Genomic DNA, 27,469 nt, shown 5'->3' with positions numbered 1-27,469 from the left:
AGAACAAATAACCATCATGTGTTGTTGAAAATGTAGAAATAAAGAACTGCTTATGTATTATGGATGGGATTGAACATTAGTCTATCTCCATGGAAACGGTATGAAGATTTTTCAAAACCCCCAAACTACAGCTATCAAATGAGGTATGTGCTTCCTGGGTGTGTATCTGAAGGAAATAAGCAGACAAAAGAGACACCTATATAAATATGTGTGTTTTACCATGAGTTGAAAAGCCAAACATGGAACCAAAGTTGCTTGCCAAGAAGAGGTGAAGAAAAAGTATGTGAATGTGTGAGTGTGTGTGTGTGTGTGAGAGAGAGAGAGACAGAGAGAGAGATACAGAGAGACAGAGAGACAGAGAGACAGAGACAGAGACAGAGAGACATAACATGTGTGTATGTGGGTATGTGTGCTAATATGTATGTGTTGGTGTGTGAGAGTGCATGTATGTGAGTGTAAATGAATGGTGAGTGTGTGTGGATGCACGTGTATTAATGTGTATGTGTGTGTGTGTGAATGCATTTGTATTTGTGAGTGTGTGTGTACACACATGTGTATGCTATAAAGTAGGTTCAGCCATAAAGAAGAATGAAATCTTGTCATTTTCAAGAATATGGATACTGTTTTAGGACAGCAGATTAAGTGAAATATTTCTGTCACAGAAGGACCAGAATTACATGTTTTCCCTCAAATGTAGAACAAGCAAAGATGGTCTAAAGATATAAAAAGCACTATAAGGAAATCTGAAGAAGGCCTGGGAAGTGGGGAGAGATCAGTGTGGAAATGAGCATAGGAAAGTAGGTTAAGCATGTCAAAATATCATTATGAATTCTATTACTTTGGGTAACTAATGTGTTAACAATTGTAACTTTAAAATATATAAAATGTGAGGTGTGTGCTGTGAAAGAAAACAAGAATGTTGTATTTAAAACTTATATGACAGATGTGATGATAAAGTCCTTCATATTTTCCAGTGTGAGTTGGTTTTGTCATTCTCGAGTCATGGTAAATATAATTTGAAGATGGATATGGTCTTTTCATACCAGTTTATGTTAAAAATTACTGCCATTTGGTCCTGATGACCAACCAACAGGTTCAGAGAATAAAGACAACTGGGCTTAATTTCTTCCTATTGTTCTTCAAAATTCTCTGGTGCTATATGCATCTAGGTCTACCTTCCAAATTTAAAGGTGTGATTATTCCTTACATAAAAGCACAGAACTAAGACATTGTGCAACCTATTGTAGCATTTCCACCAAATTCCACATGGATGTATTAGAGTGATACAAATTGGCAAGGGGGCATTAACATCCATGTTCCCTTCTGACTCTTTGCATTCCAGATGGGACCATGTGAGGTTGTTACTTCTCATTTCCTTTGCAAGCTAAGCAGAGTGGGGGCTTCTGAGGTTCCCTTCAAAGCTGTTAAATGCATTGCATAACAGATGGACCCTAGTAGTGATACTCCAAACCATGACATCAGACACTGGGTGGTGTGGGTTGTGGTGAAGAAGAAGAGATGGGTATTTTGAGAGCATACTCTCTCCAAGGTATAGTTAAGCTTGTGCACATGAGATGTCTCTTGAGTAGACTCCTTGGGGTTTCTGGACCTGCATGTTTCCAAGAGAAATGATTGAGCTACATCCCCAGTCCTGTAATACTGCTCCACTCATGAACCCTTAATTACTGAGGCTCTGTTATCCTTGGCTGGTGGCATTATTCTTATGAAATAGAGAGTAGGTACTCTAACATCCTGCAGTTAGGCACCCTGGATACTACCTAATGATATAAAAATTAATAACTTTTTAGTTTATTAGAATTTTCTTTTATTTCCATAATCAACCACAAATAATAATACACATTCAGAAATGTTACACTGGGCTATTCATTTTTATTAACTCATTGCAAGACATTATTAATTCTTGCAAGACATTTGTCCTGAGAATTTTCAAGACATATTGTCACAGTGGGGAGATGGGATTTAGGTTTTGAATGACTGTAGCAAAACATTAAAGTCCTCAGAGAAATGAAAGGGAATTCAGTTTGCAAGTTAGTTAAAAATTGCCTGCTCTGTGATTGCAGAAGCTATACTGTAGGAAAGAAGAAAACATAAGATCATAAAGAAGTAACATGTGGTTGGACATGATACAGGTCCAGAGGAGCAATAAAACACAGATGACTGAGCCTCCACTTATACATGCATTGTACACACAGAGAAAATTCAAACTGGAGTTGCAAGTGATTGATTTTGACCTGAGGTGAATTGAATTCCATAACAGTTGTTTCAAAGCCTGAGGTGCTCAGTCAACAAATTCTGTGATGAAGAATGCTTGGCAGAGAGGTCTGGGCCTCGGACATTCAGAGGATGGGGCATATCCAAGACGAGTCACTATTCTTCAAGTTATCAATCTCTCGATGAAGTTGCTTGCCCTCATTCTCGAATCCTTCCCTGAGAAGTTTTTCCTGTTCCTAAAACAGAAATAGAAGCTGAACTCTGATCATGTTCCATGCTTTCCAGTGTCTCACAAATTCTCAATTGGTCTCACAGACTCTCCATTAGTCCACTAAAACCTTGAGAATTTTGGTGTATTTCTTGAAGCCTTTTCCACCTTTAACATTCTCCTCCTCTCTCTGTCTCTTTCCTGTTCATATATCTATCTGTCTCTGTCTCTCTCTTGTCTCCTACAAAAGCTTATGAATGTTTTCCTTTGCTCTCTCCAGCTTTAGAGACGTAGTATAACAGTTCTAAAACTCCAATAGCCAACAACCATCAGGTCCTGTTCTTACAGATTTTGAGTCATGTAAAACACAGTTTTCTAGCAAATCAACACCAGCTTGCCTGTTCTTTCTTGCCTCATCTCTGAGCTGTGCAATGCAAACTCTCAAACACATGGAAGAAAGTGATAAAGATGAGCTCAAACAAAATGGAAGGCCACTACCTGAATCAGGGCATGTGTTCAATCAAGAAATTTAGTACATGCCCAGTATGTTAGTGACAGAAACAGGTGACAGAAATATATCAAAGCAACTGGGATCTGCAGTTCTCACAGGATATTCTGGAACATCCTGGAGACTCAGTACACATGTAGAGGAATGCAGAATACTGCAAATGTGGTACTTAACCCATGAGCTTGAGTAGATAGATGGCTAGGGATGCTTCCAGAGACAAGGTCATCTTAGGTGTAGCAGAAATGAATTCCCTTTGGGTTCCATTCAGTAGAGAAAATAAGCTGCATATTGTGTTAATTACCTTACATCTCATGAAATTACAAAGTCCTCGTCTAGCATTCACACACACACACACACACACACACACACACACAGAGATAACAGTCTAGAATTATGAAATGGAAATACATAAAAGATGCTTAAGCAATTCCTAGCCACTGTCTATGGACAGCCTAATAAAGAATTTCATCCAGTCATAAACAGCTCCTACTCACTAGACAGGGCTGGAGTTATGCAGTGACAGGACGAAAATGTATCAGTTTCTGAACCATTTACTGTACTGCAGGAGTCTTCATTGCAAAGGTCTTACTTCCTAACCCAGGCTGACTGTGAACTAGTCATCCTCCTGCCTCCACCTGCTGATCAACTTGCATTTTGATTTTCTCAGTTGACTTTAAGGTTTATTTATGTTATTTTAAGTGATGAGTGTTTTGCTTGTACTGTATGTAAATTTTACTACATATATGCAGTGCCTGCAGAGGCCAGAGGAGGAGGTCTAAATTCCTGGAAATAGAGTTACAGACTGTTGTAAACCACTGTGTGGATGCTGAGAACAAGACATGGATCTTCTGTAAGACAGATAAATGCTCTTAACTACTAAGATGTTCTGATTGGGACACAGGAAGGTACTGTGATGATATGGTGTATTACCTGAAGTTTGAGAGCTATTATTTTGTCCTGTTCTGCTCTTAACCTTTGCTGTTCCTCCTTCATCTTCTCAGTCAGCTGTTTCAGGTGCTCCTGGTAACTCTGTTCCTTCTGCTGCATCATCAGCTCCAACTTCTTCTGCTTATCTTCTAGCTCTCTGTTTGCAGCTTCAGCAGCTTCAGCCTTTATACGTTCCGCTGAGGAGGAGAAGCAAAGGATATAGAGATTAAACTTTATGAGTGTCTTTTGATTTTTAGCTCCTTTAAGATTTTCTCTTATCTTTGATAAAATTTCATGTGACAATTTCTGAATGGAATAGCCAACTAATAGCAGATAACGGTGTATGCCAGTTAATAAAAGAACACCATGAATGATGCTTGAAATTCTTCCCCACAATTGAGGATTCCATGTGGACCAATACTGCTAAATGTGTCAAGAGCTTCCACCATCTGGAGTGTCTTGAGCAGCTCTCACCTTCGACCTCCTTTGCTGCCTCCGTGAGTGACTGATCCGTCTTTAGAAGTGTTTCAACAACATCTTCCTTGGACTCAAAGTACTTTTTCAGCATTGCTTCTGCCTAGTTGTATAAAATAAGTTGGAGACAAGCCAATGTGTCTGTTAACTGTAGCAGTAAAATTTAAAACGGTGGCACCTGACCTGGCTTCTTCTTATGGGATTGCCATGTTCCTGACTAGACAAGACCTGAGGCCAAGAGCAGTGTGCTTTCTCCACTGCTCGGCTCTGACCAAGGCTCAGGTTAGCTAGAATCACAAGCCCTGGCACTCACCAGACACCAGTGTGGGAGATGGCTCTGCCAATCTACCATGCTGTCTCCACAAAGGTTGGCTAAGCCCCAGAATATCTGCCATGCCCATGGTATCCAGTAGAATGAAGAATCTTATGCTCAAAGATTATTCAATGTTTTTATATTTGGAAATACTCAATTAACAAGATGCCCACACAGTTAGAGTTGTTGCCCAATACCTAAGCTTAAGATATAAATCGTTACCTAGGACTTTTCTGGACCCTTGCATGGTTCTCCATGGCTGCTACCTCTCTCATTCCTCTTCCTAGCTCCTCCTCTTCCTTCTCCTCCTTCCACTCTTTGCTCCTCCCACCTTAGCTCTTCCCAAACTACTGAGCCTTATTGTAAAATGTCGAGGGTAAAATATCCTGCTACAGTTAACTATCATTGATGTTAATTGATTTCAATCATTAATTGAACTACTATGTAGCAATACAAATAGCTTCCTGAGCTTAATGGACCTAAAATTGACATAGAGAACTCCACACCCAAATCTGATACTTTCCCAGCCCCATCTTTCAGTATGTCATAAACTCTATTGAACTAGTTTGTATCTTTGATCTCTTTTCTTATCTGCTTCATATATCTTATGTAACTCTGAGCTCACTGTGTCAGGTTTTTGCTTCCATAATGTAACATCAGCCTTTTGCTTGTCATCTGTTGCATCCAAATCTCACATGCCTACACTAGCCTCTGCTTAAACTACTGCTCCAGACTATTGATCTTGGAGTATCTAGAACTTTGCCATGTCACTTTGAGAATGCTCCTATTACTCAAATGCTCAAAGATGACTTTATAGTTCATTCAAAAGGGCATCAGGCATTTTTTACTGTCCTCCAGGATGCTCCCTGTCTAGACTGTGATCTTTATATCTTGCTAATCTCTACTTTGTCAATTACCTCCCAGAATATCAGGCCTCTTGCTACATGTGAAATATCCATTCATTTACTTTTATGGACTATTTCTGTTGTTTGAAATTTCCATCCCCTATATAGCCACTGGTCTTTCTAACATATTTGAATAATTCACTAATTTTTTTCTACATAGTCTATCAAAACAGTAAATTACAGTATCTCCTAAAAATCTGGAATATTCATGAAATTAAATTCATATGAAAGTTGTATAATCAGAAAAGTCATAGTGCATCTTCATAATTGTAATAGGAGTTTGTGCACAATTCTTTTGTCCTTTTGTCCCTCCTTTTTGTTTTGGGGTATAAAGTTGAAGTAGAGCCTGACTCTCTTGCAGCTATCTTAGAGCAGGGATTCAGCCTAGAGATGGAGTTACTGAATTAATGATCTGATGGAAAAGAGAGGAAGAAGCCTGGGAACAAGTAGGTGGTAGAGCCACCACAGAGGCATTGTGTTCTTCCTACCTGACTTATTGACTAGAAGAAAAAAAAAGAACTATCCAGTCATTTAAAATATTGTTATTTGTAGATAATACAAAGTCAAAGTCAATGTTAAACTCTATTACTGATGTAGAGTAGTTTCCACCTGATGAATGCAGATGATGCTGTCTGGCGTTGGATTCAAGGTCTACTGCTCATTGGCAATGAGACTTGTGCTTACTGTGCCTCATTTTCTGTTTCAATTTATATACACACTAATAGTAATGTATGGTTTGTGTGGTAGTGTGAGAATTAAGAGATCCAGTTTCTGAAAGGGGAAGAAGAATCTAAGTCCTAACTGCTATTACCACCATTATTACTTTTAATCATCTTGTCTCTTACAATCTGAGAAGGTCATGATTCACAAGGTGAAATAAATCATTTCAGATAATTAGATGACCAAATGGTTGAGTGAGTGAATGAATTCCACAAACATTTTAAGAGGTTCAGTTGTGTTTCCAAGAAGAAATCTGCTGTCTGTCTCACAGTTGGCTGTCTGCCTAGATGAATGCAAGACAAGTCCACTCTCCATCAACACCATTGCATCTTCCTCATTCTCATTGGCATTTGGAAGAGATTCCTCACCAAGCCTTCAAAATGGTACCAACTTCTTGATTTACCTGGAGCCCCTTCCCAGGAGCCTGATTATACTTTTTCTCTAGCTCTTGTTTCATCTGAAGGAAGTGGTAGTAACCTCCTGGTTTAGAAAATGTCCCTTGTTTTACTTCTTCTTCCAGAGGTCCAAAAATATCCTCTAGCAAATCTGAGCAACGAGCTGATGACACGTCCATGTTCTTTTTAACAAAGGCATCTCGCTTGGCTACCAGCAGGTTCTAGGTAAGGGGAAAATCACAAGGATGGTTGAGAGAAGAGAGATAACACATCAGACTACTGGAAAATGTCTATGTGGGGTCAGGCTCTTCATCTTACTGTGAGAATCTTCTTTATTAGGGTCCTCCCTATCAAAACTGAAACTTCAAATTTGATTTCCTTAAGGCCTTTATCCCTGTTTTCCTGCTACAGAGATATTTCCAGACCACAGGGATTGCTTTTCAGGAGGGAAGCCTTTATCTCTTCAAAGCTTTTATTGAAGGAACATTTAGAGGTAGGCAGGCCTGTGTGGACTTCCTGAACTCACCACTTTGCGGCTTCATGAGCTTTTGATTAATGAACTAAGGTTTTTTTTGTCTATTAGGATGGAGTAACAACACCAGTCTTGGAGGTCTCTTATCAGACTGTGTGAGAAGCTTTACAAAAAGACCCAGGAAAAGGTAATGGGCTAAGTAATGCTCTTTAATATGGGAATATTCCTTTGCATTTCCTCACCATACAGCCAAGAACATACTGAAGATGATGTAAAGAGCATGTTAGTGTTTGGAAAGCATAGTAGAAGAGCAATCTCTCCAAGTGACATGAACCAAGTACCTAAATGGTGGCTCTTTAATCTCCTGTAGATTAGAGAGTATTAAATTTTCTGTTCACATCGACTATGTTGTTTTAAGATAACATCTGAATGAAACCACACGTCCTTTGTAAAATTCTCCTTTGAAAATCTGAAAAGCATTGCCATTGGTTAAACAGCAAAACATCTTATAATTGGTTTATCGTTACCAGCGGGAAACACAACAATGATGTTTTCCTTAATAATAAAAACTACACTAGGTTGAATATGATAAAAACTTGAAGAATATAATAACATATAAAAAAGCAAATCAATGATCCTTTGTAAATGCACGTGTGCAATTCCCATAGCTAAAAACATGGCTCCCAGAAGAATCAAATCTTTCAATAATCATTGTAAATATGTGTAAAAAAATGCATCATTGAGTGTCACTTGGGGACTTAAAAACACTCATCACCCAAAGGGTCCATGTTTTCATTGTCTTATGATTTTGGGTACAACACCTACCCCTAGTTCTGTCTGGAACTTTTGGCCTACATCCTTGAAAGAATTCTTCAGGAAGACATGAATGGCCTCACTCTCAATAGGCCTGTGCAGGTCCAGCAGTTCCTGGAGGGTTTCTGTGGGCATCTGGACCTTCTCATTCATCTGTTCCTCATAGTAGGTGATGGCCTTTTGAACTGCTGCTGAGTTCTCTATTTGGGCCAAAGTCAGGACTGCATTCTCCATGCAGGGGAGAGTCCCACTGCTGATGGCACTGACATAGGTCTGCACCAGGCTCTTTAGACCTACACAAGACAAAGTTAAGAAAATGGCTGTCAATTGGTAGAGAGATCACTCTACATACAGTTTTTAGAATTCTCTAGGAATAAGTAGCAATGCAATAGCTTATTAACCATGAGGAATGAAGGATATTAAATCCTTTGTTTGGTTGATTGGTTGGTTTTCAGAGCTCCTTCATTTGTTCAAAAGATAAATGTTGGATTCAGTGGCTTCTAGAACTGGGGAAGGAGAGCTACAATATTAAATCTGGTTCCTTTACTCCTTCTCCTTCCTCTCTCCCCATTTCCTTTCTTTCCTCAAATTAGTATGTCCTTTCATTTTTAATTAATTACAAAAAGAAAAAAGGCGAAAGTGAAAGCTTTGCCATTTCTGCTGACTTTCTTGTTGTGGTTTTTTAAAATGGTGAGTACTTCTTGTCCTATCTCTGGATTATATAATGGATCAACCCAGATGCTCTCCCACAAAACTGTACATTGATAAAGAAATCATCTAGGTTTTCTCAGAGCTCTGCTGATTGATTAAAAACACCAAACTCCAGGTATTTGTCCTGCCCTTTGGAGTACCACAACATGTTGTATGCAGAACACTCAAGGAAGCTATGCATGTAGACTAAAAAGCTTTACCTTGTCTCCCTCAGAATCCCTGCCTGCCATACCTTTATAGAGCTTAGAACCAATGATGATGTCCTTAAATCATGTCCCTGTGCTTTCAGGACACCATCCTTCCATACCTCTCCAATGGGATAATCTCTCTCTTCCACTTTCTTCTTTCAGTCAACAGACTCTTACTTTCTTGAAGTTGGAAAGCTGTGTTACACTCTGTGCCATTTTCTTCTAAGTTAGTATATCAGCTTTTGCCTTCTTTATTTGTATGTGACTTCAACCCATTCCCATCATACTCTTACCCATAAGCTTAAAAAAACAGCACGCTCTCTGCCCCCATGAACTGAAGTCCCACTGGCCTAGATCCCTGACTCCCAAGTAACAGCTCCTTAATTTTTATTACTTATCTGAATTGTTATTTATCACTGTGAATTTTGGGGTTTGTTTGTTTCTTTGTTTGTTTGTTTGTTTTCTTTTAAAGTGTCTTTTGGATATGTTCTGTTGGAATAAGGATGGAAATCACATCTGTTTACTCCTCATTGTACTCAATAATTGGCTCCTTAAAGTCATTACTAAACATTTGGTTTGTACATGAAAGTTGCAGCCCTTAGTGTGAAGCTCCATAAACATGGTATTTCTCCTGACTTTTATTAATCCTTTATATACATGGGAACAATGAGTGAGAGAAATAGGCTCATAGGGTTGAGTTAGGTTCTAGTTATTTTCCCTTTTGATATTATAGACATGAGATGGTGAGAAATAGCTGTAGTTCCCCAGTAAATTCCACCATGTAATGTTTGCATGGTACACTTTCAGTGACATCAACTAATGATGTTTGGTCTGCTTGAAAGTGTCTTTTTGAGTATTCTCTACAGTGAGAAGAAGGAAAGTCAAGGTCATAAGTAAAAAGAATGACTTACGTGGCCCATTGACTATGATGCCACCAGACAGAGTCTTGACAGCAGAGTAGTTGAAGATGTACGAGGTAAATTCTGCAGTTTGTTCTACAAATTCACTACACAGCTGCTCCTCCGGCAGAGTCTCCAGTTTGCAGAGTTGCTTCCTTTGAGCAGGCCTGTCAAAGATGAAGCACTTCCTCTTTGGAAAGAACTTCCTGATGCACAGTCGAGGCTCATTAAAGCTTTTAGTGTTCTTATCAGCTCCTGCCAGAGTTAGAATTAAATGCAGTAAACTTCCAATAAATTATTTCTAAATATGAAACTTTCCAGTCTCATAACTTTCAGAAAGCCTACATAAGATTTAGAATACCTAATGAAAAATGAGTAACACAAAAACATAAAGGAATGGGAGAAAATACCCTTTCTCTAAGGAGATGTAGCTTGTGAACTTTCAAATGGAGTTCAAGTGATTCTGTGAAGCTGTGTTTTCATTTTCTATAATAGTTAGGACAACACAGCTACAAACTATAGACCTTTGCCAACTGGGCAGAAATGACATTTATGAAATTGTTGTCTATTTGTTTCTGAAACTCCAACATGTCCAGGTACCTTTTTTCAAGGTCAACGAATGCTCCAGGTATTCATCAGCAGTGACCAGTTTTCCATTAACTTCTAGCTCCAGGGAGAAATCTCTCAGAGCCCATACAAAGGTTGGAAAGAAGCCCACAAAGTTAGCAGAGTCGTCTATCCCACTCTGATCAGGTGAGGACTTTGACTTGATAAGATCAGTCAGCTCTGTCACATAGCTGGCATGCTCAGTTAAGAAAAGTACAAAAACAAGTTTATCATTTTATGATAAATATTCTACCAGTGCCTCCCCAAATTCATGTGGTTTTCTTGGTTTTTTTGTTTGTTTAGCTGTGTTGGTCAGTTTTTATCAATTTCACAGAACTAGAAACATTTGGGAAGAGTAATTACCTCAACTGATTAACTCCTTGATGAGAAGTTACCTCTATAGGCAAGGACTGTACATATGTCTGTGGGGACATTTTCTCAATTACTAATTAATGCAGAAAGGCCCAACCCACAGTGCATGGTATCATCCCTATGCAAATAGTCCCAGGCTGTATAAGAAAAGTAGCCTAGCAAGCACATGAAGCAAGAACCGATCTCTCAAGATCTTTGCTCCACCCTCTGCATCCTGGTTTCTTCATTGGTTTCTTTGATGATAGACTGTAACATATAAACTAAACAAACCCTTTCATCTCCAAGTTGTTTTGGGCCATAACATTCATCACAGAAACAGAAAACAAACTAGCACATTAGCTTACTTATTCACAAAATTCAACCATGAATTTTCATGTGAATGAGCCTCTATATAAATCAGGCAATCCCAGGGAATAAATTATAAAATTAATGAAAGAATGCTACCAACATAGAGTTTATGGTGTAGCAGTTGGAGACAAAAACAAAAATAATAAGTAAATTATTTCAAAATCTCAGATATTTACTACCATTTTGGTGTAGCAATTTGCCTTAGCTCAATGAGTAGAGAATAAATCTAGTTAATAATTGACCTTCATGTGCCTTCTGTGGTACTTGTTAGCAGAAATGTAAAAGAATTAGAGGAACCATCCATGAAATCCCCAGTGAAGAGTCTGGAGAGATGGGTCAGTAGTTAGGAGCAGTTAGTGTTCTTGCAGAGGACCTGAGTTCACTTCCCAATATGCATGTCCAGTGGCCTACAACTTGGTGAAATTAAAGTTTCCAGAAACATAATCATTCTAGGCTCAACAAGCAGCTTATATGCATGAACACACACACACACACAAACACACACACACACACACACACACAGACAGATGTTGGGGTCTAGGAATTGCCTCAAAAACCACATGAACACCAATCTCATTCAGACAGAGATAGTTTATAGAACATACACCCAAGAACTGGCTGACCAGGAACTGAACCATGACATTGAGTTCAGATTCTACAGGATTTTTAAGCCCTACATCTACAAACATCTGTGTCAAGCTGTTTCACCAGTCAAGCTTTAGGAAAAGGGGAATTTCCTTAGGAACATGTCATTGCTGTATACTCATCTTACTCCCATTGGTTGTGGTTTTAACTGTGCCAGGGAACATGCCTTCTCTAATATTCATGTCTTAATTTGTCTACCAGGATGGGACTTATGTAACATTTATGTCTTAACTTGCCAACCAAGATGTGTTACCCACATACATGTCTCTTTCTGTCAAATAGGATGTCAGGTCCCAGGGAAGTCTTGGGAACTTATACTTTACTAGACCCCAACTCAAAATGTAAGTCTTATTCCAAATAGTTTCTTATATTAGTGCAGCTGTCTCTGTTATGTTGGAGTTCAACCCAGGGGCAGCTTATATGGGCAAATATTATAACAGGTTATACATAGGTGCAGGAAATGTTGTTGTGTGGTTGGTTCAGGTCCAAGCTTATTGTTTATAAATATACAAAACAGTTCTACCAACTTTTATCATAATTGATTTCTAAGAATTTATAATTAATTTTTTCATTCAAAAGTTTCCTAGTAACAGTAGAGACCAATGAGAAAGTTTTCTTATAATGGTAGAGTATCTAGGTAACAGTTATCTAGGCCTTAACAACACAGTTAATACTAAGGAAATGAAACATTTGAAACTTCTGTTTAGGCAACATTCCAGGTAGTAGTCAGAAACGCTGTGATAGAAAAATATGAGTGTATCTAACATGTGTATGAACTCCACTGCATAGGGCATACACATTAAGGAAATAAGTGGCAGAATATATAAGTTTGAAGGCTAAAGTAAGAAGTTTCAAGTTTGTTTTCTACTAAGTAGGAAGCCAGTGGTGGATTTTGAAAGTAGAGAAGGTAGATATGGCAGTATTATATAGGGTCACATAGTTGGAATTCCAACTGACAGTTGAGGCTATCAGGAAAGAGTATTAGAACTAGAGCCAATGTAGGCAAGATAGTGAGACGGGTCTAGGGAAATAGCTATGCTGATAAGAGTTTTAAACATCTGTGAGCAAATACTTTCTATGATATGAAGGAAAGGATCAAGATGAGGTTTTGAGCAGAGCAACGTTGTGGAACATGTGAGAATGTGCTATAATGGGAAAGGTTGGAGAATGGTTTTTGTAAATTTTGAGATGAAATCATCTCTTAAAGATCTACATGGAGATAAAAATGAATCTGTCACAGTTTTAAACAGAAATTTGATGGTGACTGAAACATAGGTGCACAGAAACCCATCAGACAGAATAATGCTGCCTAGGGACTAAGAGGAGAGAATGAAGAAAGGTGCAGGAAGGGATGAGCTATGACATTCAGAGTCCTCAAAGGAAACAGACCAGTTAGCCAGAGAGGGAGGTGGGACATTAGGAAATGATGAAGTTCTAGATCAAGAACCAATGGTTCTGAAGAGAAGAAAATTGATACTTGAAATGTTGCTGAGGGAATCAGATAATCTGACTTCTGGTTGAGCATAAGGATGGACAAAAAAAGAGAATGCAGCATGATACCTGAGGTTAAGTTCATAGATACCCTGGTGGCATTGATACTAACATAGGGTTGGTAATTGAGAAAGAAAAAGAAGGAACGATACCAGAAGGAAGAACCAGGAGAGAATAGTGAAAGTCAGTGTCTATAGTTTACCAGTCTCCAAAGAGCAAAGAGTAAAATCTTCAGCAAAGAAGGTGGTGTGGACTAGGGGTTGATAAAAGGAGATGGTGTGGTTTGAGGGCACTGGCTTCAAAGGATGTCATGTATCCAATGCAAAGGATAAAAAAATTACCAAGCTATAGATTGGAGACCCATTGATGACTGATACTGGAGGTGCAGACTAAAGAGCAATCACCAGCTCAGATCCCTTGATGAGTATGAAAGATAAATATTACCTATAGTATCCAGTGGGGCAGTCAGGATATTACTAATATTAAGAGATAATGATAATACTGATTATTGAGAACATGGGTTCTAATCATGTTGAGGATTTAGACAATATTTAGACAAATATTGATACAGACAGGGATTCTCTCAACAGCGTACCACTTTGTCTATGGCAATGTATGATGTAAGAAGTTTGAATTTTTTCTGCAAAGTGAGGCAAACTCATGTGATGAGTATCAGGGGATTTGTTAAAGAGAGACTTAATACTATGGTTCTTGCCTACCCATATACCTGATGTAATATCGAAACTGTTCTTTCTAAGTTTAGGACCATGCTAGACCACACACAAAAAGATACTGTAGCTGGTCCATGGCCTGCTGATTGATGGTTCCTATGCTGTTGTAGACGAAGGTGCTGCTGAGGAGGACTGCCAAGGCAAAGATCCAGCAGTCGTTCTGGTTGTCACCCTACAAGTCAGTGAGTAAAGAAGAGTGACTAAGAGACTGTCCATCAACTCAGGTAGGCAAAAAAGCCTTTGTTTGTACCCCATCAGTTATGACATAAAAGGCAAGTCATTTCTACTACATAATAATGTACGATGATTATATAAATCTTCAACTCATATTGAATAATTCAAATATGACTGTATACATCCATGTATGTGAGAGTATGAAGCACATTCACACTTAAAAGTCATAATGTTGGTCATTAAAAATCTAAACTGGCTTGCTGGATTTCAGTCAAAGAACATGTTGTGTATGCTAAAGGGCATTTGAGTACTCATGACAGTAAGGCCTTTCAATAAGACTTTTGTTTGTCTCAGACTGGGCAAAGTAGTAATTCGTGATCCTCCATAAACACTGACTTTGTTGAAGAAGATCTTGCACTGTCATCCTCTTACAGTCCTTTGTGGAAGTGACCATTCTTTTTAAATATATTTTAAGAATTCTTTGAGAATTCCTAACTAAAACACTTAGTTCTGAACCTGGCCTTTTGCTTGGCTTTAGGATGAATGTCAGCTGACGACCATCCACTCAAATCTTTTCTCTCAAGGTAAATAGCCAGGATTGGCTATGAGGCTATAAGTTTTCAACCCTGTCAGAAATCCAGAATGACTGAGTTAACTATAATTGTGGGAAGCACAAAGCATAGCGTGTAAAACTTAGCCAATTTATAGAGACCTCTGAACACCTGGACACTCCCTCTACTACAAAACTTTGGAGCATCTGTTCTTCTGCCTTCTGGCTCAGGATCATCTGACAGACCTTAGTGATGCAGAATTATTAAGGGCTGATTACTCTGTCTAGGTAGATATAATCAGTCGACTATTCTGCAAGTGTGTCCTTTTCTGGACAGGAATTTGTCTGTAAAAGGAAAGGGGTAATTCTTGTCTAGTGGCTGTCTCACCACAACTGGAGTAACATTGTACTTTCATCATGGTCCCACATTGAATAGTCAACCATGTTTCTGCCAAATATAGGCAAGTTCAGGTTGATAATTAGAGACTCAAACAAAATATTCTATTTTGATTAACAGAAAAAAAAGTGACTGAAATATCGTGAGCTATCCTTTAAAGGTCGATCCACACTACTTGGCTCTTAGACAAACTTGAAGAATAACACATTCATCGGATGTTTCAGAAACATAAATCCAGGAGTGGGGTGGGTAGTGCAAGGTTAATTATTGAGAAGCTACAAGTAGAATCTGAAAGATTCTTTTTTACCTTCTCAACATCTTCAAGGCCTTCAGTGTCAAGCAGAACTAGGGTTTGCCCTGCCTTTTTGGGGTGAGGCACACACCACATCCAGATGCCTTTGGTGTGAGACTGCACAGTGGAGCCCAGGGAGAAGCCTGCAAGGCAGAATGAGCATGAGATGGGAAGGGGAGTAATGAAGGTGCTTCCTGATATTGAGTTAAAAATTAACACAGTTACAGTTGATAGAGTAGAACGACTTCAAATATTGATTGACCTACTAGCCTAGAAATAGCAAATTTGTACTATCTAATGTTGATCAGTATATTCATTTCTTAGAGCAAGATACTTGCTCCTCCTACATCGACAGTCTAGTCAATGTTTTGTAATTCATCACTAAGGAAGTTAGCAAACTGGTGGTGGTGCACACCTTTAATCCCAGCATTTGGGAGGCAGGGTAGGCGGCTCACGGAGTTCAAGGCCAGCCTGGTCAATAGAGCAAGTTCCAGGACAGCCAGGAGTACAGAGAGACCTAGTCTCTAAATTAAATTTTTTAAAAAAGGACTGTAACTTTCTCAATGAATGTATTAATTCTTTCTCCAAAACACACCTGCAATAACTTTCAGTTGGAAAGCAAAGGTACTGTTTAAAAACACACCGGGTGAAGATGGCTCAAGAGTGAGCAATTCCACTGGTGGACAGATGGTATCCTTTCCCAGTCCTCCCTGTCTCTGACACTCTTTCCTCACATTTGCTTTTAGGATGCTGGTTACCTGAGTGAACGGAAGGAACCCAGCACAGCATTCTTGGTGGCACTCACCTGATCTCTTCCCAGCAAGCTTGTTCATCAGGTAGGATTTGCCAGTGCGATAGAGGCCCACAATCGCCACCACCACCACAGGCTGTGTGATGGCAGATAGGATGCTCAGAGACTCCTGGTTGATCACTAGCCTCCCCTCAGTGTTCTCAATGAGGCACATGGGTTTCAACATGTGGGTCTCTGAGGCCATGTCCAGGGTGTTCGTTTTGTCTCTGAGGAGAAGATAAATTGAACCACAATTTGAAGTTCACTGATGACCAGAAAAGTTGTGTACTGAGTACAAAGTGCTGTAAATACTCAGTTTTGTCCACTCCGGTACCCTAAATACCCCGACTGTAGTGGCTGACTAGGTTTGCAGCATTTTCACAACACCCCTAATGAGGCTGTATACCTTACATCTCTTCTGTTTCTTAAGTCAAATTTTTACTAAGGCTCCTTCTCTGCTACCTAATCCCTGCTTTATCCTCACATCTCTTCAGCTTCTTCTCATCTTCAGTAGATCCTGGATCTTCCTTTATCCTCCATTCCCTTACATCTTAGAGGAGTATATAGCAGTTGTCTTGTAGAGTATCCTTCAATTAGATATTTTTTTTAGTTTTTTCCCTAATGTTATCTTGAAAATCTACTGTTATATACATGGCAAGATAGTTCCAGAACTGATATTATGCAATCGTCAATGATCAAATCAGAGTAGGAATGATGTGGACATGACTTGCTCTGATAGTACTCTTTTGAATATGCTCTCTTGATTAAGGGGTTACCTGCCAAGAACTATCTACTGTTTTGTAATCAAAATTACCACTTGAACAGCAAATACTTAGAAAATGTCTAGGGTTCAATCACAAGGAAAATACATGTAAAAAATGCATTCAGGTTCCATCTCACCCCACTGGTAATATCCTGCATAAAGAAAACAAATGGCAAGTGTTTCCAAGGGTGTGGGAATGAGAGTCTTATGCAATGCCCATGATACTGTAAACTGCTGTGGCTGCAATAGAAAGTAGTATGGAGGAGGTTCCTGAGAAATGATTATAACTAAATGACCAAATACTACTCTCTCTCTCTCTCTCTCTCTCTCTCTCTCTCTCTCTCTCTCTCTCTTTCTCTCTCTCTCTGTCTGTGCAAGTGTGTGTGTGCTTGTGTGTGTGTATGTGTGTGTCTGTGTGTGTAGGCATAGATGTATACAAGTAGGTATGATATTTAGAAACCTGCACTCTGTACAGCTTGTTCCAGGGCAGCCACCATGTTCTGGCTGCTACTTGGCTCTGACCAGGGCTCCAGCTAGCTAGATGCACAGGCCCTAGATCCACCCACAAGACACCAGTGTAGGGGATGACTCTGCCAATCTCTCAGGCTGCATCCACAAAGCTTGGCTGAACACCAGACAATATCTGCCATCCTTGCAGTACCCAGTAGAAATGAGTCTCTTAAAGCTTAATGATTATCTAAAGGATTTATATCTTTAGAAATGCTCAATCAACAAGATGCCCACATAATTAGCAATATAGCTAAATGTGGGGAGCTGACAGAAGGGGGATATCATCCTTGCAGCCATCTTGAGCCATATACCCTGATAAGAGACTTAATTACAATAGCCTACAACAGCTGAGCACACTCTGATAACATTTTGCTTTAGATACCCAGGATCTTCCCTTGGGTGTGTGAGACTTAAAGGTGTGATTTTGAGCCAGACTTAAGGGCGTGACATAGGGATCAGATTTAGAGACAAGACCTCCTTTTTCTCCTCCCCTTCCTCTGTTTCACCCCACTCCTTCTTCTCTTTCTTTCCCAGATCCACCCCCTCTTTTACTCTAATCACCAAGCTCCACTGCAAATAAAATGTACCAGAGTAAATATCCTGCTACATATACATATGTATACATAGATGTACAGACACATGTCTGAAGATATATTTCTATATCTATATATTTATATCTATACCTATATTTATCTATATCTATATATACAGCTACCTTTAGAAAGACACTCAGCACATACAACTTCACCATACTTCATGTAGTTTCATCACTACCTTCAGCATTTACTAACAATTCAAGCTTACAAATTAACCACTGTAGCATTTGCTTAAAGATGACTGTCTACACTTTTCATGCCACCTATTTATTAATGGGGGGATAAACAGCAAGTAGGAGTATTGCGTCTACTTGCATTTATTCCTTCCTTTCTTCCTTAATTCGATTGAATTAGTGTAGACTGCTAAGTACTTATTTCATTCCGTGTGCCTTAGTACTTTGTGACTATTCCTTATTTTATTGCCTGGCTTGTTCCCTGTGTTCCCTGATGCTCCTTCAGCTGGATCCTGTGCTTGGCTGGCAGACTTCCAGGACATACCCAGTGCTGTGGTACTTTCTGTGACCACACAGTGTTCCAGACACAGCTCATACTTTTCCTATGTTGTCCTAGAGTTGCAAATTCCTCGCAAAGCTCTGTTTCCTTTCAGTGCACCATGGTATTTATATTGAAACTATTGGTTGTCTGGAGATCATTCCACTTGGGTATTCATCCCATGTACAGTCACCAAAAATAGACACTGATATAAATCACAGGAAGTGCATGCTGAGAGGAGCCTGATAAGGCTGTCTCCTTAGAGGTCCCCCAGAGTCTGACATACCCAGAGGCAGATTCTCACAGCTAACCATTGATCTGATCAAGGATTCCCAATGGAGAAGTTAGAGAAAAGACTGAAGGAGCTGAAAGGGTTTGTGGCCCCATGAGGAGAGCAACAATACCAACCAACCAGAGCTCCCCAGGGTCTAAACCACCAGCCTGGGAGCACAAAAGGAGGGACACATGACTCCATCTGTATATGTAGGGGAGGATGGCCTTGTAGGGCATAGGTGGGAGAGGAGATCCTTGGTTCCATGAAGGCTGAACACCTAGTTGGGGGAATTCGAGAGTGGGGAGGGGGTAGGGGTTAGGTAGGTAGGGGCACATCCTCATAGAAGCATGAGGAGGGGGATGGGATAGGAGGTTCTTAGGTGGTGGGCGGAATGGAGTAAGGGGATAAAATCTGAAATGTAAATATAATATCTAATACAAAAGGGAAAAAAAGAAAAGTTGTTAGGACCAACATCTTTAATAAAATGTCATCCTTTTAAAAAATTATCTCGATACTAAAATTTGTTTTGAGAATTGTATATTGCCAAATACACAGCCTTGCTGAATCTACTCATCATGCAAGCTGAGCAGACCTGCTCAAACCTCTGATGTCCTGGAATTCCATCTGGATGCAGTGAAGACACAGTGTCAGAGGCTTATCAATTTACTCTTCCTCCTGCCCCTCTTCTAATATCTCAATGCCAGTAATCAGCTTGAAGAAGTTAATGAAGAATCAGCACCCTTATTCCCTGGGCTTGGGGACTAAGGTGGTAAATATTGGGCTGTCTTTCTAGGGGAAAGTAGTGGTTTTATTGGAACAGGGAGGATTAGCTAGGATTTATTTCATAGCCATTACCTATTGGTAGAAATCGGTATAATTGTTATCAAGATGAAGTTATAATTTCTTAAATGGTACAAAATTTACTTTGATTTCAAATTTAAGGTTTTCATTGGTACCAGCTTCTTATTGACATAAAAGTGAGATGAATATTGTTACTCTCATAGGCATTGTGCCTGTATAACACATTTAGGAATACACAGCTTAGACCCAGTCCTTCTTTAACTTTTTTAACTAATTTGAGATGGTTAGCCTGTGAGTTAAGGGCCGATAGCAAATTCATGGCTTGGAGTTTATTGTTAGGGTGTTTTCTATATTTTATTTAGAAATAGCTGAGAGGAGTTAACAGACAACAGTCGAGATTACCTTACATGGATAGTTGGTTTTCAAATGTCAGAAGTCCACAGAATTGACATGACAAACATTTCTGTATTAATGTTCATTTTGATTAGAGACCTGTCTGCTCCTGACAGCTTCCTGTCTTGGATTCTAAGAAGAAATTGAGCATCTTTGGAGTTACTCCAATGGTGGTGAGACAGCCACTAGGCAAGAATTGCCTCTTTCCATCTACAGACAAATTGCTGTCCAGAAAAGGACACACTTGCAGAATAGTCAACTGATTATATCTGCCTAGACAGAGTAATCAGCCCTGAATAATTCTGCATCACTAAGGTCTGTCAGATGATCCTGGGCCAGAAGGCTGAAGATCAGATGCTCCAATGTTTTGTAGTATAGGGACTGTCCAGGTGTTCAGCAGTCTTTATAAATTGGCTAAGTTTTAGAAGCTATGCTTTGTGCTTCCCATAATTTCAGTTAACTCAGTCATTCTGGATTTCTGACGGGGTTGAAAACTTATAGTCTCATAGCCAATCCTGGCTATTTATTTGAGAGAAAAATTTGAGTGGATGGCTTTTAGCTGACATTCATTCTAAAGCCAAGAAAAAAGCCAGGTTCAGAACTAAGTGTTTTAGTTAGGAGAGATAACAGAGGATCTGGTTAGTCAACAAAATGATGGACTGGGTATTAGGACTATCTTGTAACTCACTGGTACAAATAGGTATAACTATGCTCTAATTGTATTTTGAGAGAAAACTGTTATTTTAACAGGAAGGGTGATATGTAGGAGGAGCTAAGGTGGGAGGAGTACCAAGAGGAAAAGAAGGAGTAAGGAGAGGAGAAGCTAGGTGATGAGAGAAAGAAAGAGAGAAGGGGGGGACATGGAGGCAGATGTTCACGTGTCTCCACCAAAGATAGTTGATATATCTAGGTTAGGTATTGGGTTACACTTCTGATTGAGCATTACCAAACTTATAAAGCCTTTGATTAACATTTTTTTAAAAATTGTATAAAAGCAAATAAGAAAACCAAGCATGGGATAGGGGTTTTCTAGGGAGGGGAAATGGGGAAAGGGGATGGCATCTGAAATGTAAATAAAATATCCAATAAAAAAAGGATTGCAAAAAAATATCACATGGAGTATATTCATCACTTTAAGGTGAACAAGTATCTTCTGGAACATGATACAATCATTTAACTCATGAAGTCACAGTACCTGTGGCTGCCTATTAAAAACCCACATAAAGCAGAGTGGTTGGTGGCACACACCTTCAACTCAACACTTGGGAAGCTGAGGCACATGGATTTCTTAGGTTGAGGACAGCCTGGTCTACACAGTGAGTTCCAGGACAGCCAAGGCTACAGAGAGAAACACTTTCTTGAAAATAAAACAAAAGAAAAAAGAAAAGCTGCATAGAATCAAGCAGTCAAAATTCTACCATAGATCAGTGAGAGGCTCAGGAAGCCCCATGCATAACTGAGGTGATTTGGGCAGTTAATGGCTGAGAGAGAACCCAGTGTCGGTTTTCTTGAGTGATATGGCCCCTGGAAAGTTACCCAAACTCCACTAGGTGGCCTTATGTCAACACCTGAATGAGCTGCAGTAACTTGACTCAATGAGGACATGAAACTGGGGAGAAGAGAGTGTGGATGACAGGTAGGAGGAGACGGAGGAAAGAGTAGGGAATATATACAATCAAAACACATGACATACATGATGTTCTCAAGGAATTAATTATATATATATTATATGTAATATGTAATGTATACTTAAATATATATTGGAGATATATATATATATATATATATATATATATATACTCAAAATATATTCAAAATATATATACAGATATATATTCAAAATAGTATACACAAAGATTTTTATAGCTTCCTAGATTGTCAACAGGAGAACTATCTCTGTTTTCAAATTCCAAGCAGCCTAACTTACTTAGGTAGACACTGGAAAGAAATTCGAGGATTTTGTCTTAGTTTCATTAGACAGTAAAGATTATCTACAATGGTTCTGAGGAAGCAATAAGAACCTTAAAACACTTGTGCCCTCAGTATGAACTCTTCTTTACCAGAGTTTAATGAATTTGCCATAGTAGAGACAGGGGCATTTAGGGTAAAGGCTGCCTGTCAAGCAGCTCTGCCCCATCAAATCTGTCTCTCTCAGCCTCCTCATGTTAGGGTAAACCAGCAGAGGTCTGGTAACCACTTTTCCACCCCTGCCTCTGTCTTACCTGAGGTGAAATCCTTTAGAGAAGAAGTCTTTCACTGCCTGACAGCTTTGCTTCAGGGTCTGGCTGCAGAGTGCTCTGTCCTCTCTCACAGGAGTGGTGACTTGGGTCCTGTTGTATTCCAGGAAGTTCTGGAGTTTCCCAGGAGAACTTGTGAGGAGTTAGCTCTTTAATAGAACAATGCTTAAGAGGATGGAAGTGAAAATTAAAAAATTCCTAACTGGGCAGGGGGTGGAAGGATTATTCTACCACCATGGAAGGAGTGAGGGCTATGCTCCTGGGAGGAGGATCTGGGAGAGTTCTCAAGCAGAGATTAATAAATGGTGCAGTTTTTACACCACAGTTCTTGTGGGTGTTGAAAATGCAAGGTGATGTGCTTACTGAAGAGGGTGTGGTTTTAAAATCATTCTGTTGTGTTTCCTTCCTTTGTTGTCTGTTAATGTTTGTTTTGTGAAGTTGCCAGTCCCACTCTGTTACACAAAGTTAGCAAGAGATTATGCAATTCAGAACTGAACATGAATCATTTAAAAACCTTTTCACTCTACTGTGAAAGAGTAAATATTGTAAGGAAAAAGGTTAGAATCAGAGGGAACAGTGAGGGAGGAAGGAAGGAGGGGGGAGACCAAGAGAAAAGGGGAGGGAGGAAGGGAGAGAGGAAAGGAGGGAAAGAGGGAGGGGCAAAATCACTGAAAGTGAAAGTGAATCTGAGTTCCTTTAAACATATCAAATGCTGGGAAATCAGCTGGCTAGTTTTTTGTTCCTTTGTCTTTTGAAGTAGAATAATCTCTGTTAACAGTATATACAATCTCAAACCAATTTTAGCACCACTTGAATATTTGTCATTCATGTGAATTTTAAGGGTAAACTAAAGGGATTTTGGGGGGTTTCTAAGCTTAAAGGGGTGGGGACTGCAGTCTTCTTTTGTAATATGTTTCCTTAGAAACAAGTGAGTCAGAGTCCTGACCCTAAACTATTGAGTGTCAATAACATCTCTCAGAGGCTGAGGGAAGCCACTGTTGCTCTAAAACTCTGAGACACAAGTCTGTGTGTCTCTGAACTCAGGCTGGGAATGGCCATGGAGTTGACAACCCACTGGCACTGTGGCTGTGAACAGTGTCCAAAACTGTGCCTTGAAGTTCTGAAGACATCTAATTAACCCTCATGCTGATCTACCCATTGACTAGTACTTAAGAAACCTTCCAAGGACCTAACACAAGTCAGACAATAGGCCAGACTCTTAATTTTGTGAGTACAAGTGTTGTGCTCTTTCTACAAGCACACATGACAGCAGCATGCACTCAAAAGCATACTACAGAAACACTATACCACCCGCTGTTATTCTATAAGTTAATGTATCACCGGAAGTCGTTTTAAAAGCCCTGGGTTTAATGCCACCACCAGAAAAATAATTATACAGAAAGTATCTTCGTGTCTCTGTATTCCATGAGAGAGATGAGCCCTGTGACTATGACATTTCCTTTGTGTGGTACTGTTATTCTGGAGGTTTAGCTGCAGAGCCTGTGTGACAGCTAAAAGTCTTCTAATCAACTCCTCTCTTACAGAAATTTAGGAGAGGATTTTATTACATTGTGAACAATGAATGTATAGCATGCATTTGAAACAATTATGGTAGGCTGCTCATTTTTATAAACAACTTTCACTGAACGCATACTTTGACTATATTATAGACAGCATTTATTCTCAGAGACTTGCAAACTATGTCATATCAGCAAAAGGCAGATAAAAATGAAGCTTGGTTTCAGAAGAGGTAGGACTCTTCATGAGCCTTAGAACAATAGAAAGAAAAAAAAATTTTTTTTCTGAGTTCTCCACTCTGTGATTGTGGAAGTCATTCTAAAACTCTTAAGAGGAGAAGGTGCTTTTAAAAATTAAAAAGAGAGATAAAAAAGAAAACACAGTAGGCTGAAGCATGAAACAAATCAACAAGTAGTCTAAAGTGGGGAGAGGTAAAACACCCACTCACATAGGCATTCTGCCTGAGGAATTTTCTCCCACTCTCCAATGGGTCTTCTCTACTCATCCAGCAGTCACTCAGCCTTCCCACAGTGAGCGCTGCCCATTGTCTACCCTGGGAACCAATGTCTGCAGACAGCATGAGATCCAAGGAGCTGAGTCCTATGGATACATTCAGATTTTTATGATGTTTACAACATGCCAATCTCAGCTTAGGGCAAAGCTAAATCTTTGAATTACTTATGAGCACAGGACTAATATTCAGAAGGCTGTGTATGTGATACAAAAAAAGTTTACCCAAAGACAGCTGCCATACCACTGTGTTATCAAAACAAATTTGAACAATACAATTTAGTATGTGTACAGAGTCCATGTTTGCAACTGCAAGTATAAGACCTAATTAAAGAACACAGGACTCTTTACTTCTAACATAAACATGAACTGAATCACTTCATATACCAACCATTCTTTTACATGTAAATTCCACTTTGTTAACTTTATTTCTACCTTCATCCTAATAAAGTGTCATGTCTACAAGTCTAGTTCAGTGCCAAGCTGCTTCACAGTCCAAAGCTGTCCCCAAAGTTTATTCCTTGTTGAGTGGAGCCAGGTTTGAATTTTAGAGTATGGTACACAGTAAGATAGACACATGTTCTTCATTTTCTCTATCTCTTGATATAGTTTCCTGCTCATGTTCTGGAATCCTTGCTTAAGAAGACTTTCCTGCTCCTAAAATTTAGATGGAAAATGAACTCAGATGGCATCCCATGTTCCTCAGAGTCTTACAGACTCTCATTTGGTAGTTACACTAAACCCTGGGGGGATTTTGACATTATTCTCAAAGGTCTTTTCTTACTTTAAGTTCCATAACTTCTTTCCCTGCCTTCTACAAATGGTTATATTTTTTTTTTCTCCAGATTTAGAAATGTAGTCTAACAGTTCTAAAACACCAATAGCCTACAACCTTCAGGTTCAATTCTTAAATCCTTTGACTCATGTAAAACACAGTTTTCTATAAAATTAGCACCAACTTGCCTGTCCTTTCTTGTCTCATCTCTGAGCTGTGCAGTGCAGACTCTCAAACACAAAGAAGAGCTGATAAAGATGGGTTCAAACAAACAGGAAGGTCATTACCTGAATCAAAATCATGTCCAAGTTTTAGTAACCAAGATAGAAGAAAAATATATTGAAGCAAGTGGTATCTTTAGTGCTCAGGCCGTTTTTTTTTTTTTTTTTTTTTTTTTTTTAACAACCATTTCTATTGGTCTCATTCCATATTTAAAAAAATAAGAGTTGGATATTATATCTTATAATTTGATGCAAAAAAGCCATTTTACATGTAGAAATTACAGTTACTCTATTTAGCACTCGAGAAAATAATAGTTTTTGAAAGATTAGTTGGGGATTCTGTCACAGAAATCCTAGGAAACGCCTGAGGAGAATCTGCAATTCCAACCTACAGCTTAATAGATACACCCTTATAAAAGGCTTCACTTAGCAATAAGCAGACATAATGAGCCAGAGATGGTCAGGAAAAAGAGCTGTAAGGGGATGAGAATGTAGTATGTTTTTTGAATGATACCCTGAAGTTGGGAGATTTATTGTGTGTTATTTTCATTTGATTGGGTGTAGGGAGGATGGAGCACAGATTCTCCATTCAGAACTCAGTTAAACCTTGATCTTATGAACCTAATGCCTCAGGATCCTGATATACATTGTTGATTGGACCACTTTAACTAATAATTAAAACAGTGCAGCCAACTCTGCTAGCCTCCATCAGGTCTGCCTAACAAAATATATCCAGGTCCACAGAACAAGAAAGAACCAGGTAATGGTTTGTAAAAAGGCTTTTTAAGCAAATGTACCCAGGAAGCAGACTGGAGTAGTCATTCTCATAGCTAATAAAATAGACATTCAACCAAAATTAGTCCAAAGAGATGGGAAGGACACTGCATATTCATAAAAGGAAAAATCCACCAGGATGACTTCTCAATATTGAACATATATACTCCAAATGCAAGGACACCTGCATTCATAAAAGAAACATTATTAAAGCATAAACCACACATCAAACCCCACACATCAAGAGTAGGAGTCTTCAACTGCCCACTTTTACCAAAGTACAGGTCATGGAGACACAAACTAAACAGAGAAATAATGAAACTGAGGTTATGAATCAAATGGACCTAACAGTGAGTGGTTCGTTTCTCATATCCCATTCAGAAACTAAGCCATGGACTATTTGGACCATTTGCAACCTGTCCTAGGTGAAAGGTATTCTGCTTCTGCAGTTGGGGAGCTGATAAACCTGCCCTAGTGCCTTATGGTTGGCTCCCCCAGTCTCCAGTTAACACCTCAAAATGAGATAAAGGGAGGCTAGGGAAAGCTTCTGTTGAGAATTGTGCTTCTCTAAGTTGAAGTCATAGGGAGAAAAGGGAAGGAGAACTTATCTCTGCCCTTTGTCTCATTATTTGCACAACTCTCCAGAGCATGTGTTCATGTGGTAAAACCTCACTGCCAGTTTGTACATTCAGATCAGAAATTGAACATGAGATTCTAACAGAGACTGCCTACACACATAGACACTAGAAACAATTATCTGGCTTAACGTTCGTTCACCATTTGTCACTGACTTGCAGGGTTATGGGAAGATTAAAACTGTAACTAAGCCATTCTGAACATCTTGTTTTGACAAACTCAGTCAATATCATGTCTCCTGTTTTTGCTCCTGGGTCCTGTAGTGTGTATCTTATTTACAACATTTGTATAATGATTTCTATAACACCTTGGAATGTGCCCTAAGTCTTAGAAGTCTGTTATTATCTCAGAAGTGATTAAGAAGTCCTGTTTGAAAGGGAACTCAAATGTCTCTGTGGAAGTTGCCATTTGGAAACAATGACATGCTAGATGTTTCTGCAGAATAAATGCTCTTTATCTTTGCATACTATCTGAGTTAGGGTCTTCCTTCAGCAATTTTCAGAACCTTACAATAGATATTTACAGAACCTTTTGCCCAAACACAAAAGTATATATTTTCTTATCAAAACTTTATGAAACCTTCTCCAAAATTGACCACATAGTGAATCACAAGGCAAGCATGAACATATACAAGAAAACTGAAATCACTTCTTTTATCTTATCAGACCATCATGGATTAAAGCCTGACTTTAATAACAACAGAAACAACAGAAAGCCTAAAAACTCATAGAAACTGAACACCTCCTTACGGATATTATTACTTATTATTATTATCATCATCATCATCATATTATTATTATTATTATCA

At 39.1% G+C, this 27,469-nt stretch overlaps 1 protein-coding gene across 1 annotated transcript; it reads right to left on the bottom strand.

Moving 5' to 3' along the window:
* Nucleotides 1–1,864: 1,864 nt before the first annotated feature.
* LOC117706993 (guanylate-binding protein 2-like) lies at nucleotides 1,865–22,616 on the bottom strand. Its single transcript, XM_034500240.2, has 11 exons — nucleotides 22,213–22,616; nucleotides 16,177–16,388; nucleotides 15,387–15,514; nucleotides 14,021–14,130; nucleotides 10,366–10,562; nucleotides 9,778–10,020; nucleotides 7,980–8,260; nucleotides 6,691–6,903; nucleotides 4,350–4,452; nucleotides 3,879–4,072; nucleotides 1,865–2,468 (listed from the first exon to the last, which is right to left on the bottom strand). Exons 2-11 carry the CDS (start codon nucleotides 16,364–16,366, stop codon nucleotides 2,358–2,360), a joined length of 1,770 nt encoding a protein of 589 aa, XP_034356131.1. The 5' UTR covers nucleotides 16,367–16,388; nucleotides 22,213–22,616; the 3' UTR covers nucleotides 1,865–2,357.
* Between the last annotated feature and the right edge of the window lie 4,853 nt (nucleotides 22,617–27,469).

The sequence above is a fragment of the Arvicanthis niloticus genome, chromosome 4 (genome assembly GCF_011762505.2).
Source record: "Arvicanthis niloticus isolate mArvNil1 chromosome 4, mArvNil1.pat.X, whole genome shotgun sequence".
NCBI lineage: Eukaryota > Metazoa > Chordata > Mammalia > Rodentia > Muridae > Arvicanthis > Arvicanthis niloticus.
This window is presented reverse-complemented; position numbering and strand designations above follow the sequence as displayed.